At 37.4% G+C, this 15,852-nt stretch overlaps 2 protein-coding genes across 3 annotated transcripts; one reads left to right on the forward strand and one right to left on the reverse strand.

Annotated features, from left to right (window-relative positions):
* The first annotated feature begins 360 nt into the window (after positions 1–360).
* nfkbid (nuclear factor of kappa light polypeptide gene enhancer in B-cells inhibitor, delta) lies at positions 361–10,164 on the forward strand. The gene is made up of 12 exons (XM_077576041.1): positions 361–376; positions 3,279–3,421; positions 3,516–3,549; positions 3,765–3,949; positions 4,042–4,223; positions 5,776–5,881; positions 6,000–6,146; positions 6,465–6,516; positions 6,756–6,913; positions 7,250–7,366; positions 7,440–7,604; positions 9,204–10,164. Exons 1-12 carry the CDS (start codon positions 361–363, stop codon positions 9,273–9,275), a joined length of 1,377 nt encoding a protein of 458 aa, XP_077432167.1. The 3' UTR covers positions 9,276–10,164.
* Positions 10,165–11,389: 1,225 nt separating this feature from the next.
* On the reverse strand, positions 11,390–15,031 carry LOC144058034 (uncharacterized). Of its 2 annotated transcripts, XM_077576226.1 has the most exons (6): positions 14,960–15,031; positions 14,408–14,443; positions 14,257–14,331; positions 13,176–13,207; positions 12,884–13,099; positions 11,390–11,626 (listed from the first exon to the last, which is right to left on the reverse strand). In XM_077576226.1, exons 1-6 carry the CDS (start codon positions 14,970–14,972, stop codon positions 11,579–11,581), a joined length of 420 nt encoding a protein of 139 aa, XP_077432352.1. In that variant the 5' UTR covers positions 14,973–15,031; the 3' UTR covers positions 11,390–11,578. The 2 variants fall into 2 exon arrangements, with proteins under 2 accessions (XP_077432352.1, XP_077432355.1); XM_077576229.1 differs by lacking the exon at positions 14,257–14,331 and having other exon boundaries at positions 14,960–15,030.
* Positions 15,032–15,852: the final 821 nt, after the last annotated feature.

The following is a 15,852-nucleotide window of genomic DNA, read 5'->3' on the forward strand; positions in this document are numbered from 1 at the left end:
ATAGCTTTAAAATTATTATTATTATTATTATTATTATTATTATTATTATTATTATTATTATTATTATTATTATTATTATTATTACTATCATTACATAGTTCATTACATTAGAGCCATCTTAGTTAAAGTGGGAAGTACACACACAAGCGCACGCTCACACGAAAGGGCGTGGATAACACACACGCACACACGTGTGTGTGTGTGGTGAGGATGTGTTCAGTGTACAGGCAGTTGTTAGAAGTCAACAAGACGCCAGACAGACTTCAGACAAGCACACGTCATACAACAAACATCTGCACGCCGGTCGAGCAGCTGCTGTTTGATCCATCTAAAATCAACCAAGACCACGAGCTCAGAGACATGCACTTTGATAAAGGTGAGTACATTTTCATCACTTTTTTCATTCATGACTTTTCCAACCAGTGAATGTTGATGTTACAATGAATCCTTTACTCATCATTTTCTTAGTATTTTTGTTTCACATTTTTCTACAACTTCTGTAAAGATATAAATATAAATATAGTGATGGTGTACAGATAGTATGTAAAACATATATTACTTCTCTTTCTTGCTCTCTGTTTTTTATTTATTTATTCTTACACATTTTTTCATGCTCTCTTAATCTGTTAGACCACAAAATGAGGAAATTGGCCCAGTTTCTTTATCTTCTTTCGGTCTGTGAGGAGGGAGGCCAGAAGAGAAAAAGGCCACTGGAATCCCCGTCTTCCCTCCCACACAGATGACTCAGTGTCCAGGGTTTTCCACTGCCGTTTTTGAATATAGCAAAGGGCAACCCTAACCCTAACCCCAAGGAGCACACATTTAAATTCAAATGTATGTTCCAACGTATGGACAACTGGCCACCTGCTGTACAGCTGTATGGCCACTCCATAAAGAATTGTACAAAATGTTGTGCTAAAGTCAGGAATTAATATTCAAGGTCAGCTCAGGGGTCTATCCCGATCCCTCATTACTTATTTAATTGGTCGATAACTTAATACAATAATGTCCTGTGATTGAATGGTAACGTAAGGAGCAAATTCTTGAAACTTGAATGGGTTTTTTTTGTATTGCATCATGTGACCTAAGTTGACATTTCCATGTGAGGATTAAATGTCTCAGAGTGAGTGATGTGTTCTAGTAGCACCTTTTGAACTCAAGCATGAAATTCAATAGTCATTAGTCATATAAAGTGACCTTTAGGGGGGCATTTAACACAACTGCACAAGGACCTATTGTAAATTTGGAGTTAGAAGTTTGCCATTATTTTCTGTTATTGAGGTCCTCATATTTTAGTACCACTGAGAAAGAAAACACAATAATCACCATCAGTTGTGTTTACACAAATTAATAATAAGTTCCCCAAATAATAACTAGAGCTGCGGTAGACTGACACATTCTCATTACGGCATTTGAGGAGGGACACATTTCAATGTCACTAATTGCCAATTTTATATATTTTAACTTCTGCTGCAGACACCACCTGGAGGTGGTGGCCCTTATGTGCGATACGTCAGTACGTCCGCCATATTGGATGTGGCCATTGTATTATCTGCAAATTATATTTGTAAAATAGTGTTACAATGGCCAAGTGCAATCCAAAGTAATGGTTCATTCTTAATCCTATGAGCTGTGCCTTAGAATGTAAAATAGGTGATAAATTCTCCAAGGGGTGTCCCGGGTGTGAGGCATCTTCACAGATCATTGCCACATCAAGGTGTGATTTGGCACCAAAGGCACTCTGCCTTGGTTATATGTACTAAAAGTACTATATACTATTTCGCTGCCAGTGGTACCACTGGACAGAACAGTGAAGAAGGACTTCGAGTCTGAATACCCCCAAAATTCTTAAAATTCACTTCAAATGAACAGCTAGATAATTAAAACCTACACATAATTGAGTGTTGCAACAGGACAGCAACCCCTAACGTACATCAAAGTTGGTTTTAGAATGGATAAAGCACAACACTAAGATCCCAGAATGCTATTCCAAAAGCCCCAAAATAAATCCAATTATGTGGAGTATGCTTAAAAGCTTTGTCTATGCCAAGAACCCAACCAACCAATGAACTCTACCAATCCAATCAAGCGTCAACTATCCAGCCAGAATCATGTTAGAAGTCTGTTGACGGTTAAGAAAACAAAAAAACAAAACAAGGTGAAACTTAACTAGTGACATTTAAAATATGTTAGTTTGGGTGTCGTGTATTAAGTTTATTTGTTCTGACTTATTTTGAATGCCCCCAGTTATTGATTTAAAACTCACATAAGTTGTATGTTATACAATCATTCAACCCAGGAAACAGAACTGTTCAAATAAACCATTAAAAGCCCCCAAATTAACACAGCATTACTGCCCATGAAACATCAAAACATCAGAGCACAACAGCAACTGTAGTGCTGTGAAGTCGAATTAGAGAAGCGAACGTGCCAATGTGACACTAAAGGAAGATGTGGTTTGTGTTCTGTGAGTTTAACAGAGCCACACAGGACGATGTCATAGAAAAGATTGTAGGCAATCCCATTGTGCAGGTTTTCGGTTAAACCTCATGTGTCAGATCACGGAGTGGAAACGTTGTATGATGTGAATGATTTTTTTCCCTATTGCACTCATTTACCTGCCAAAGGAAATATCAACCAAAGCACAGCATAATCAGACAATAATAGATTTAAATAGGTAATGGAGAAACATCAGCGTGCTATAGCATAGATTAATAGATCTTTAAAACTCTTTGACTGCCAAAAACGTTAAATAACGTTTAGTAAAATCCTATGGAGGAGTGCCAAAGACGTTAAAATACGTTTGTTTCAAAACAGAGGTGAAACTAACCATTTTCTATTGTTGATTACTGAAAAACGGAATAAGGTAGAAACAAACAACAACTTTTTTTTTCTGATGAAAGATGAGAGTCCAATCTTTCATTTGGTAGTATGTGTGTTTCCATAGTCCAAACACATAATTTTCTGTGGACCTTGAAAGATCAGTCAAAAAGCTTAAATCGGCTGGCACCCACGGCATCCCTTTTCTGAAAGAGTCAAAGAGTTAATATCAGTATTTCAAACTTTATGACGGCACTTTTTCTCATGAGTAGACTATCTCAGCTGACTTTAGGCCAGAGGTTTTTGAAATGTTGGAGGACCCCACAATACCAGCAGAAAACCCACACAAACAAGGGATGAACATTTCTTTGACACCATATAACAAACAAAAAAATAACAATTATATTGTATATTAAAAAAATAAGTCAATTCAGCATGAAACTATTGTCGTCACACAGTGCCAAAGGAGAAGCCATGCTGCACTCTGCCAACAGTGAAAAAACTATTGGAACAGAAGAGGAAGCGAGAGACGTCCTCAGGGTTTACCTCCTACCCCACAAACGCAACCGGTCCCGCTGGTCAGACTCATAACATGCTTACTGTAAGAAAACATCTTACTAAGGATCTTTGTATTACTACAGTACAGAGTACAGTATTGTGTACTACTAACTTTTTTCCTGTATTTATTCTCTCAGCACCTGCCAGCATCAGAACAACTGACCTGCTCAGGTAAGCCTTAAAAATAGTACAGTACTACTTTACAGTCCACCTACAGTATATTCAATGTATATTGATATTTCCTGAAAACATCATCATCTGGGCTTCTCTCTCTCTCTCTCTCTCTCTCTCTCTCTCTCTCTCTCTCTCTCTCTCTCTCTCTCTCTCTCTCTCTCTCTCTCTCTCTCTCTCTCTCTCTCTCTCTCTCTCTCTCATTTCTTATTCAGGCGCATCAAGCATCTACCCAGACATGCCAGCTCTGAGCTCTGAGCAGTGGGCCCAAATGCAGGAGTCAGCTCTCTCTTATGACCCAAATCAACCCGGAACAAGCTTTCCTGTAGGCTATGATGTCCCAACAGATACAGATTTCAGCTCCCACCAGCAGCTTCAGGGATTTGCATCTCAATCTTATGTGAGGAAAATGCCTTCTGAAGATAGAGTCTATTGTGAAAAGCATTTGCATGAATGATTTAAAGTTGACTGACCTGATTTTCTTTTGAGCAGGAGTGTCTGATGGCAGCTGCACAGGAGAGTGTGGCTTCTACTTGGCCCCCTCTGGGGCCGACTCAGGGCGCTCAGTCTACTTTCGGGTCATGGCTAGATACCGGGACGCTAGAGAAGGCCAGGATGCTGCTGAGAGACATGGACCACGGTAGAATCATCTGCCAGGATGAGGATGGAGACACGTGAGTGGTCATCTTTGCGATTGTGTGAACTGCACCAAGTATTTGCATTTCGTTACTGTACTTTAATCTCCTTCTTTGTCAGAATGTAAAAAAAAAATGATGTAAATATAGAGGGAAGCCAACTGTTTCAGACAGGATTACGTCGACCAAATTCACAAACATGCTAAACTCGCTAAACGATCCGTCCGTTTTCACGTCGAACACCTGTCTACGAACATAATACACTATGAGTGTGCACTGCTTCACTCTGACCGTTCTCAGAGTGATGTTAGGGTGTCGGAATTAATTTCCCTAACGTACCCATAGCTAGCTAGGTTGCTAGGTAGCTAGCTAGTTAACTAGATAGATAGATAGATAGATAGATAGATAGATAGATAGATGGATAGATAGATAGATAGATAGATAGATAGATAGATAGATAGATAGATAGATAGATAGATAGATAGATAGATAGATAGATAGATAGATAGATAGATAGATAGATAGATAGATAGATACGCAGGCAGGCAGACACACAGAAATACATACATTTTAAGGATGAATGGCTGTTTACACTGTTTCCTCATGTATTTGTTGTTTTTGAATCGGTATGCTTTTCAAAAACGTATTTTCTTTCACTGCAAAAAGCATCCAGCAAACATGTAGTTTACAAGTCTTTCTGTTACTTCTGAAATGGTGATGTTGTTTTTCTTTCCACTGTATTGATTACCTTGATAGTTTTCCCCCATTGAACACTGGGTAACAAATGAATGCGTCCATTGAAGTCATACAAATGTGATGTGACTAAGAAAACTATTTGATAACAACACAGATAACATCAATTTATTCACAACCCACACATTTGTTTACATTTTTATGAATGACTATTTATTACTATTTTGCAGCCGAACTGTCTGTGTGTGTTGACGTCTGGTAATCGTAGAAAGAAAAACAAAAGTCGGTGAGTTATATGTGGAATATATTCGGCTCTAAAAGGGAACTGGGTCAAATGTAAGAATAGAAGGGCTTCCCACACATTTGTGGTCATGTGTCACAATTAAAAAGCCACTCATTATAACTGGAGTTTCCAAGTTTTGGTTATTATAATAAAAATAAAGTGTTTTTTTCATGTTTATTTTGATTATAATGATTTTAAAATGACAGCATAGTGTGTAGTGGTTAGCGCGTTTGCCTCACAGCTCTGAGGTTTAAATGTCAAATTTCAGACTCAGCCTTCCTGTGTGGAGCTTGCGTGGGTTTTCTGCGTCCTCCCACATCGCAAAAACATATGTTTGGCTAATTGAAAACAAAAATGTCCGTATTTGAGTTGTTTTTCTATATGTGCCGTGTGATTGGCTGACGACCAGTCCAGGGTGCAAAAGTCAGTTGCGATAGGCTCCAGCTGACCCTCAACAGGAAAAGTACTATATACGCACAACAGATGGATGGATAATTTCATGACAATATATTTACATTTTGCATACTTTTTTCATGATTATCAGAGTCGAACACTTAAAATACCCGGTATGCGTCGTTGCTTAATTTTTTTGTTTGTTTGTTTGTTTTGGGTCAGTATCCTGCATATCTACGCTGCTAAGGGTCTCAGGGAGTGGGCCTTTGCTGCGGCTGAGAAGCTGAGGGATTTGGGCAAGCTTGATGCCAAAGAGCACAAAGGCAAAGTACGGAAAAACAATTTTAATACATGGACATGTTCTTGAATTGTGAGCAGACATGACATTATAATAAAAAGCTTATAGTAGCAAGCTATATATAGTATTTATTTTTATTTTGTTTCAGACTGCCTTACTGGTGGCAGTGACAGCAAACCAGCCGGATATTGTTCAAGATCTGTTGTCATTTGGAGCAGACATCAACACTTGCGACGTCAAAGGACAAAGTGCTCTTCACTTGGCCGCCCACGATGGCTTACCAAGGATACTGCAGGTAAGATAAAATATAAAAATTTGGTGATACTAGTTTCTTAAGGTTTCTGTGTAGATACTCAGTCACCCAGGTCAGGGTAATCCGAAAAAGGTTCAATCGAGGCTTCTGAACTCTTTCTGAATTTCATCTTTAATCCTAAAGTCTTCTTCAGTTCTACATTTTTAGGTGTGTAGTCATTCTGTTAAAGCCTTGTATCAAATGAACATAGCAAAAGATATAGCGAGCTACTAGCATATTTGTCAGGTATATAGGGCTTGCTGTGATCATTAATCCTCTGTAAAATTCATAAACAATATAAATGAATTAAATTTCTTCCAGGTAATTCTGTCCAACAGACCCGCAGTCAACCTCGAGGCCAGAGACTTCGAAGGTAATGTCTCACTAGCCACTACATAAGGACATATTTTTATGTTATAATTTTAAAACATAAAAAAAAAAAAGGTCAAATTAATGCATTTGTTCAAACTGTTGCCATCATAACACTTTTACTAATAGTGCTTAGATTTGATTGGACTCATTGTTCATTAATTTGTACTGTATTGTAATCGTCGATGCAGCTGTTATTGTACTGATATTGTCATCATTTGTCTTTTATGCCATTGTCTATAGGTATGACCCCTCTGCACTGTGCAGCCATTTCTCACAGTGCCACCATGAAGGATTTGTTTGCCTATGGGATGGCGGATGTGAACCTTCAGGCCAAAGCTGCAGAGAAGCTCTCCTGTGTGGAGATGCTTCTCAATGCGGGCGCCTCACCACTCAGCCAGGTAGAGAGAGAGAGAGAGAGAGAGAGAGAGAGAGAGAGAGAGAGAGAGAGAGAGAGAGAGAGAGAGAGAGAGAGAGAATACTAAATATATTTAAAAAAAACTCTTTGACAGTGCCAATCAAAATTGAGCACCGTTAATTTTGTAGTCTAACAGATAGTAATGGCGGTAATGTTTCATCCAGTGAGTGTTATATTAAAAAAGGGGAACTACCAAATCTAACCACATTGATGTCATGACTTTTGTTTTCTTTCTAGTCCTATTTGCATGTTCCAGTGAGATTTAATATGGTTTTGTTACGTCGCACAACCCCAATATCTCCCAATTGTCAAATCGCAGGAAATCAAAAGCAGCAAAACGGTGTTGCACTTAGCTGTGAAGGAAGGGAATGTCAATCTGCTCCACTATCTGCTCAGCATCCCCATTCATAATGTGAAAGATTTCGTCAACATGAAAGTGAGTCCACGTTTTCACTGTGTGAAGTCGTTGAGTGGACAGCGTGACTCATTGCCCGCATTTCTGCTTGAAGGCACACGGCCACACGGCTTTACACATGGCGGCCTGTCTCCATGGCAACCCCCGGCAGGAGGAGATCCTGCGGCTGCTACTGAGCAGAGGAGCTGATCCTAGCATCCGCAACATGGAGAACGGCCTGCCGGCGCATCTTCTCCAGAGCGGCTTGCAAGGGGAACAGGTGAGCTACAATCGATATTTCAACTTTTAATTATTCATTTTTATTTTTGCCTTCATTATGAATGACCTGGCCCACCTGTCTCTTTTAAAAATCAAATCATCAGGTTTGATATAATTAACTTGCAACCGGCCGCCTATTCTCTTGAGTGGCCCCTTGATTAATTACAAAATTAAGAAGAAGGAAATTGGGGAGTTTTTTTTTTTTTTGAATCCAAACAATTCTTCAAAAAACACTTATAAACATTCAATATATGTTTTTAAAAACGGGAAAGCTAGGGAAAAGAATCCCGGGAAAAACGAAATATATTTTTACAAAATATTGAGGGGGAAAAAAAATAAATAAAGAAATCTGCATTATGCAATAGGCAAATCTGTGAGTGTTTAACTACAAATATGCAGGCATCTACTGTAGTTTTATGTTGTAATATCACCAATCACCACTAGATGGCAGACACGTCTTAGTTGTGCTTATACTGGGTCTTTTACAACCAACCCTACGCTACAACATGAGTTGGCTTAATAATTTTTGGGTGAATTTGGAATGATATGCAGGACAAACATAGTATCTCAATAATATTAAAATTTTGAGTGAGTTGATTTTTTAAATAAAATGCAGTTGCCTTCAGGGTCACATATGAGCCTGTTTTATCAGTCTAGTATTAGAAAGAGGAACTGCTCAAGCAAAATCCAACCCCAATGATGTCATCCCTTTTGTTTTCTTTCTAGTCTTCACTCTGTTTCCATGTTCAAGCATTTTATTGTAATTTAGTTGTGTTTTCCTGATCGCAAATGTATTTTATTGCGGTTTCATGTGAAAGACTGAACCAACGTCACACATTATTGTGAAGTGGAAAGAAAATGATACATGGTTTCCATTGTTTTTCCCCCACAAAAAAAATCATGTCAAAGTATTCAACTCCTTTTTACTCTGAAACTCCTAAATAAAATCTATGACAGGAACTCCCCTTCAGAAGTCACCTAATCAGTAAAGTACGTATACCTTTTGAGCTAATGGCAGTTTAAAGTTCTGTAAAGACCTCAGTAGGTTGTTAGAAAATATAAAGGAACAAACAGGAAGCCAAAGGAAAACACCAGACAGGTAAAGTTGTGGGGAAGGTGGACAAAAAAGGAAAAAAGAAAATCCCGAGCTTCAAAAATGTCACGGGACACTGTTCAAGCCATTGTCCAAAAATGGAAAAATCATGGCATGATTGCAAAACACAATAATTCAAATAGTTTGTTATTTTATTAATGAAGTAGTAGCACTCTCATTTCCAAACAGTATTTGTATAATTAAAATCACTGCAATTAGTTAACCAATTACTTAATAAGATATTTGTAAAAATATGTAAAATGCAAATGAATAAATAAATAAAACATCTAACCAAACACTCACCCTATTATTTCCATAAATACATTTGAAAAAGTAATTCAACAATCATTGTAATATACTTTATTCATAGTATGTGGCCCTCAATCACACACCTGTTTCCAATAAAATACATTTACGTTTATGGTTCTAACATGACCAAAAGTGGGAAAGGTCAAGGTGTTTGAAAACTTTTGCAAGCCTCTGTATATTGTTTCAATTTTCTTTCAGCTGAAACTCATGCTGAAGAAACGCAGCACTTCGACTCGTCGGCGTCCGGCGGCCCCCCAAAACTATGAATGATTGATTGAAAAATCTTCTGTTAAGAAAATATTTTTTTTTCCAATGACATACAAGTGTGAAAATCAGAGGCTAATTCACATTGGATTTAAACTCTTACAATGATTCACAATTTAGCTGCTTTTCAAATTTAATATTTATATTTTTGTGCTATTTTCTATGAAGAGGACTTTTTTTTCATTAAAAAAAAGTCATGCCTTTTGAAATATATCTAAAAGAAAAAATAAAGCATTTTTATTGTTATTATTATCATTATTGGAAAAGGATGTTTTTTTATATCGTATCTCAAGCTTGTGTTTGTGTATCTCCTTAAAGTTTTCATTTCACCATTTGGTTAAGTCAAAGTTACAAATGCCAGAGAGATGACAACGTTCTCATTTTTCAGAAACTCTTTGATTTCCGTGAAATCAACGGTCTGACCTCAAGGACTCTTTGTCATGCGGATTGGGTTGACGATAATGATAATATATTAACATGCTGAATTCAATCAGCACATTTACTTACATTGATATTGCTCACGTTGAAAGTGAGCAAACTGTAGACTCGCTGCTCTTCTGTAAGCATCTTACTTGTCAATCTGTTTTTACTGTGTAAAACTACTTTTACTTTTGTTTGTTCTGCGTCTTATGACCAAACGTGACACATTCACACATTACATGCTAGTGATGAGTCATGACCTAAACAATTAGTCATGTTTGGGGTATTCTTGTGATTGTCTACAATATAAATGAGCAGTGTGGGGAAATTGAAGCACTCACAGGAAAGTTGTAACAACTTGACATTCACTCTTTAGGAATACATTAAGTTCACTTTCAACACCAGAAAATTCCTGACATCTTCAGTGTCATGACCAGAAACCACCAAGAAGGGTCCAAGTTGCTTTTGAATGTAATTTCAGTGAGAAAAATAAATGTTGAAATGAGATCTGTGACTCATGTGTGTTATTTTGCCAGCTTTTTTGTTTTGTTTTTTTAAAATATAAAACAACAGCTGACACAACTTTGAGTAACAAGATGCATTTGACAAACTTGGCCACAAATGTACAGTATATGTAATGTATCTCAATCAACTCTGTAATTAGTTAAGTACTTATTGTACTTTACGTTCAGCAGCTAACTGTTAGCATCTGATCAGCCTTTACCGTCAGCGACAACCAATAGCCAATAGGAACTTTATCTGCATAATTTTCACAAGTTCAACACATGTTTTCTCTGGTGTCAAGCCCACAAGGAGCTTCACTTACCTGTGGGACCGCTACTGGTATCTTCCATCATGTTGCTGTTAACTGTCAAGCCGACCCGCTATAAGGTGATCAATGCTAGCAACTTCTCCGCTAATGTGGAGTCTGAGAACAAGCAAGTTTAGGTCCCATTTTAGGGCATTACACAAGGCACGAGTAGATTTATTTTATTTTTTTTTCTCAGGAGAGCTCAGTATTGTTCATTCGATTTGACATCATCATTGCTCTCCTTTTTTAAAAAAAAACAAAACAAATAAATTTAAAAAAATTTAATAAATGTTTTTTTTGTGCGTGTGTGTGTGTGCGTGTGTGTGTGTGTGTGCGTGCGTGCGTGCGAGCGAGCGTGTGTGTATTCAGCGTGTGTTCACCTAAAGCCCATTAAAAAAAATCCCATAACAATAATATAATATAATAATAAATTGTCAAATGCAGAAACATCAATGTAAGTATATAGAATTTTTTAACCTAATTCTGGTTACTTAATTCTGTCTGTTAGCGAGAGCCACTACATCGTGATAACTTACATTGATGTTACTTACATTGATGTTTAGGCACGAGTAGATTTGTAGTTTTTCAGTAGGCTAAATAGTTTTTTCAGTTGTGGTTTATATAGTAGTCTTTTCTGGACTAGCCAGTCATGGGACCTTACCATTGTCATCGCAAAGCAAAGAAGCTTTTTAAAGAACAGGCTCAAGATACACATTTTTAAGGGTGACAAGGCATGGCAGATTTAGGACTAAGGGGCAGAGATGGGAGTTTGCCACCAAGGCAGATATTTATTAAATATAAAACTCCTTGTTTAGAAGAAAAAACAAAGGTTATAAAATGTTATAACTAAAGGCGCTCCAAAAGGGAGGCTGTCTAATCTACAAACAAAACAAAATCACTCCTAAACTAAAACTGTACTGTGGCTATGCAAAGTTACAAACAAAAGTTCACAAGACAGGGCAACAAGGCTGAGGACTGTGACTGCGCTAGAGTGACTCTGACGAAAACACTTTGGCACAAGACAGGGGAGACGCAGACCATTTAACACATGAGGGTAATGGGAAACAGGTGAACACAATCAGGAATCAGGGTTGACACTGGCACCACATGAGGAAAAGCAAGTGACCTGAAACGAAAGGAGAGTCAGAATTTTCAAAGTAAAACAGGAAATGGCAAGACAGTAAAAGCCCAGACGAGACAACCTCACCGCGGTGTGACAAATGTAGCTTTTACCTAAGATTTATTTCATGTAGTTATTTTATTCATCTTAGCTTTTATTAACTAAATCTTACGTTAATCTTCTGTTTTTATGTGCTTGGGTCTATTATTATTTATATTTTTGAACATTTAGTATTTTATATTATTGTACCTCTCTTCTTTTTATTCTTTTAGTATTATTTTTTATATAGTTTTAGCTTGGTCTTATGTTGTTAAAATTATTATAGTCTGGTAATTTTACTTTTCCAGTGTTTCCGCAGAGGGAGCCCTCTGCGGCAGAAGCTGGGGTTGGGTCTGCTGCCGCAGCTTTTGGCCCTTTTCCCGAGATAGCGTTTTTGTTGCTAGGTTACGCTGTGCTGAGCCTGTTTTGCTTTGTTTTGAATTTTTGTTTATGCACTTTTTTTTGTGGGTCAGTATTGTGGTGGGCGGTGGGCTGGGGATTTGTTTTCAAACTATGTAAAGCACTTTGAGTTGCATTTTGTTGTATGAAAGGTGCTACACAAATAAAGATTGATTGATTGATTGATTGTTGATTTATTGATTGATTATAAGGCCTAAAAAGAATCTTGAAATGTATGTTCAGGAAACAGGATACAAAATTAAGTAATTAAACAAGCCCCGAAGCTTTGAGTTGAAATAATTATTGGCCTATATTAGATAGGGGGGGAAATGCTACCATCTACTTGTATCATTGAATTCATTTCATCCATTTTCCATACCACTTTTCTAGTTCAGGGCCACGGTCGAGCTGGAATAAATCCCAGATGATTTTGGCCAGAAAGCAGGTTAGACTGGTTGCTGTCAATTACAGGTCACGGTAAGAGGCAGACACTTTTATTTCACTCACATTCAGTGAGTGGGAACCAAAACAATGCCTCAGGTGAGTAAAACACTAATCAGCCACTCTGTTGATTGATCATTTTTAAAGATCTGATTAATTTCCCCCTCATTTTGGATCTAGCCAAACGGTTATGTTTCCATTCATCCAGATATTTGAGCCTTAGTGGAGACGGGTCCTGTCTGAGTGCCCATGAATAATTAACTTAATGGCAATCATCCAGTAGCTAAATGATATAAATGAAAATAAATTGAAGCTACAAAAACATGTTCATAAACAAAGTCAACATCGTCTGTGTTATAACATCAAGAGTCGAACTAAACTTACTTGTGCTTTAAATGAACCTCTTTGTATTCCTGAAGTGTATCCAAAAGAACCTGCCATGAATGTGAGAAAGATTTGAGTACATTTTTTATTGATCATCCAGCTGAGGTCCAACAACCATAAAACACTTTTATGCATGTTGTACACTTCTGTTCTCATGACGCCGGCCTCTCTTTGCTTTGACGAAATACCGCATTTGCTATACAGCTGGAGGAGGCACTGCAATGAAGGAGGAAAAAAAGAGACATTTAGATTGTTAGAGAAGTCGTATTTTACCCCAAACTAGTCAGCTCACCGTCTGTCTTTGGTATCGGAGTATCCGATGATCTGCAGGCACAAAAAGAGGAAATAAAAGACATGAGTGCATTTGTTTTCGGGGTTCTCAAACATGCAACATTGGATCAGGCACATCCATTTTCAGGGGATCAGATTTTGACATTGTGCATTTAATTAGTCTATACCGAAATTTGTCCAACAGCAGCTTTTTCTCAAAATATATTTATATTTTTGACTCTTGTGTTTTCAAACAAGCGACATGCGATAAGTTTAGACGTCACACTGTACCAACACATGACGAGTGACCGTTCTACAAATATTATTCCACAACTCTGCCATGTCTTGGGGAGTGTGTGTTTAATTGAGGAATGATGCAGGTTAGTATCCTTTGGTTGGTCCACTGCTTCAAAAAGTCAAATTCATACAACATGCACAAGCGCAGCATCCACTAAACACTTCTTACTTGGATGAGGATTTTACACATTTAGTGCATTTGTTACCTGTTTGAGGAATGATACATTGGTTACTAATACGTCAGTGTGTACACTCACTGTACTCTGTCATATACACACATGATCTAATGAGACCCAAGCCTTTGCAAAGATAAGCATAAATGTATGGTGGAAGTACCATAAAAGGATTTTAACAAGATAATCAATAATAAGGTCAACTGTAATATAATAATACCGTAACTAGTATTCTACACCATTGTTTCCAAACTTTATTGGGCTAAGGCTAAAAAAAATCACAGTATACCATCAAATAAAAATGACACAAAAAGTATAGATATATATTGAAATATTAATATTTAAACAGTTTATTCACACATTTACTTTAGTTAAACATAAAAGATTATCTTCTATGACCGGCAATAACATGGACACGCAGGTTTATTGCACATACTGCCATCTAGTGGAAGAGCATTTAATTGTTTTGCTTGCCACTTTTCATTGCTGCCATATACATTTTGAGTAACATTAATCCAAACTGATCATTATCTTTGTAAAGTTATAATTTCTTTGGATCTCATTAGACTGTACACCTAATAAAGAGCCCAATGAGTGTACTACAGTGAAGGTATAAAATAAGTCAAAACGTACTTAAGGCTATCAAAATGCCAGCCACAAACATGACAATGGCCAGGACAAGCCCTGTGGTCCTCAACGTCTCATCATCTATTAGGGGACATGATCTAATAAACTCAAAGTAGATATTATTTAATACTTTTATTGCGCATAGAGTATATATTACCATATTCAAAGTCATGATGGTCTGGAATCGTTGCTTCTGTGTATAAAAAAAAAAAAACAGTGTTAAGGGGGTGGGTGCAATGCTGTACAGTTGCAGCATTGGCTCCACAAATCTCTGGGGTGTTCTTTTTTTCTTTTCCTTCCTCTCAATGCTTTTCTCAGCAGAAAAGATGCACAACAAAGAAAGGTGGTGCAGCAGAATCCAGCACCAACACTAGCTATTGTATTATCCTGAGTATATTATTCTGATTTATTATTAGCATCTCAGCAAATCCATGCAGAAAAATGCTTAATTTTTTTTTTAATGTCATTTTAAATGTATTACACTAAAAATCTCTTTCAGGGCAAATGCAGCAACATTTCCCAATGACACACACACTTGCAGAAGAAGTAGTGGAGAGCAGCAACAATCCACCATCATGATTAAAAATGCATGGAGGATAGATCCTCCCAAGATAATACCAGCTTGAATATTTTTAAGAACTTAACCCAGCATCAATATTTGTGTCAACTTTTTGACTATGTTCTGATGATATAAAATGAATTCACTGACCTGTGGTGGCCATGGTTTCAGTGCACAGATGCTGAAGAGTTCCTCCGAGTAATTTAATGTGCAGACTGCAGATGGGTGGAAACGCACTGAGCATTCAAAAGCATAGCAAGCCTTCAAGTAGGAGCCCCCTGGTGGCGGCAGTCAAGCATTGCACTTATCTGACTGCAGGCGCAAGACTATGGGAAAGCCACCATTTGAGTGTGTATTCGATATAATGGATATCTAGCTTAAGGTCCATGTACGAGTATGTCGTCTTCACTAATAAATGGGAATAATAAATAATGATTCATAAGTAACTGTCCTATTACTAGGCCTATGTTGTTTCAAGAGGCCCAATATACACTGCCCTTGTGAGTAAGACAATTCATCACACTAGTAGAACATCTAAGGCACACTAGTAAAATGATTGTCGTGCTAGGAACACCTTTCCCACTCCTGTATGACATTTATGCATACCACTAAAACAAACAAACAAAAACAATACAGGTTACTAGTGAGGCAAAACTGCGTACTGCTATTGAGGCATTAGATGATATATACTCAAATTTCATGTCACTAGTAGTACTTGAAGCAGTTTTCAACTAGTTCAGTTTTGCCTTACTAATATGTAGTAATCCTACAAATATGCCAAAGCTGTCCTACTAGTGAGTACAAAGAGCAGACTAGCACATCAACCTTAAGATGTTTCATAACATGACATTTCTACACACAAGTAGGACAACTGTCATATTAGCAAGACTACTACAGTACACTGCATGTTACTAGTGAGGTAAAACTGACACTACTTACAACTACCAATAGTCATGCTAGATGTTAACAAGGTGGAGGAATTGTAAGGAGGAACATTTTGTTATGTCACCACTAGTAGCAGGTCAATAAAAAAATTTTTATTG

This window comes from Vanacampus margaritifer, chromosome 9, assembly GCF_051991255.1.
Source record: "Vanacampus margaritifer isolate UIUO_Vmar chromosome 9, RoL_Vmar_1.0, whole genome shotgun sequence".
In the NCBI taxonomy this organism is placed as follows: Eukaryota; Metazoa; Chordata; class Actinopteri; order Syngnathiformes; family Syngnathidae; genus Vanacampus; species Vanacampus margaritifer.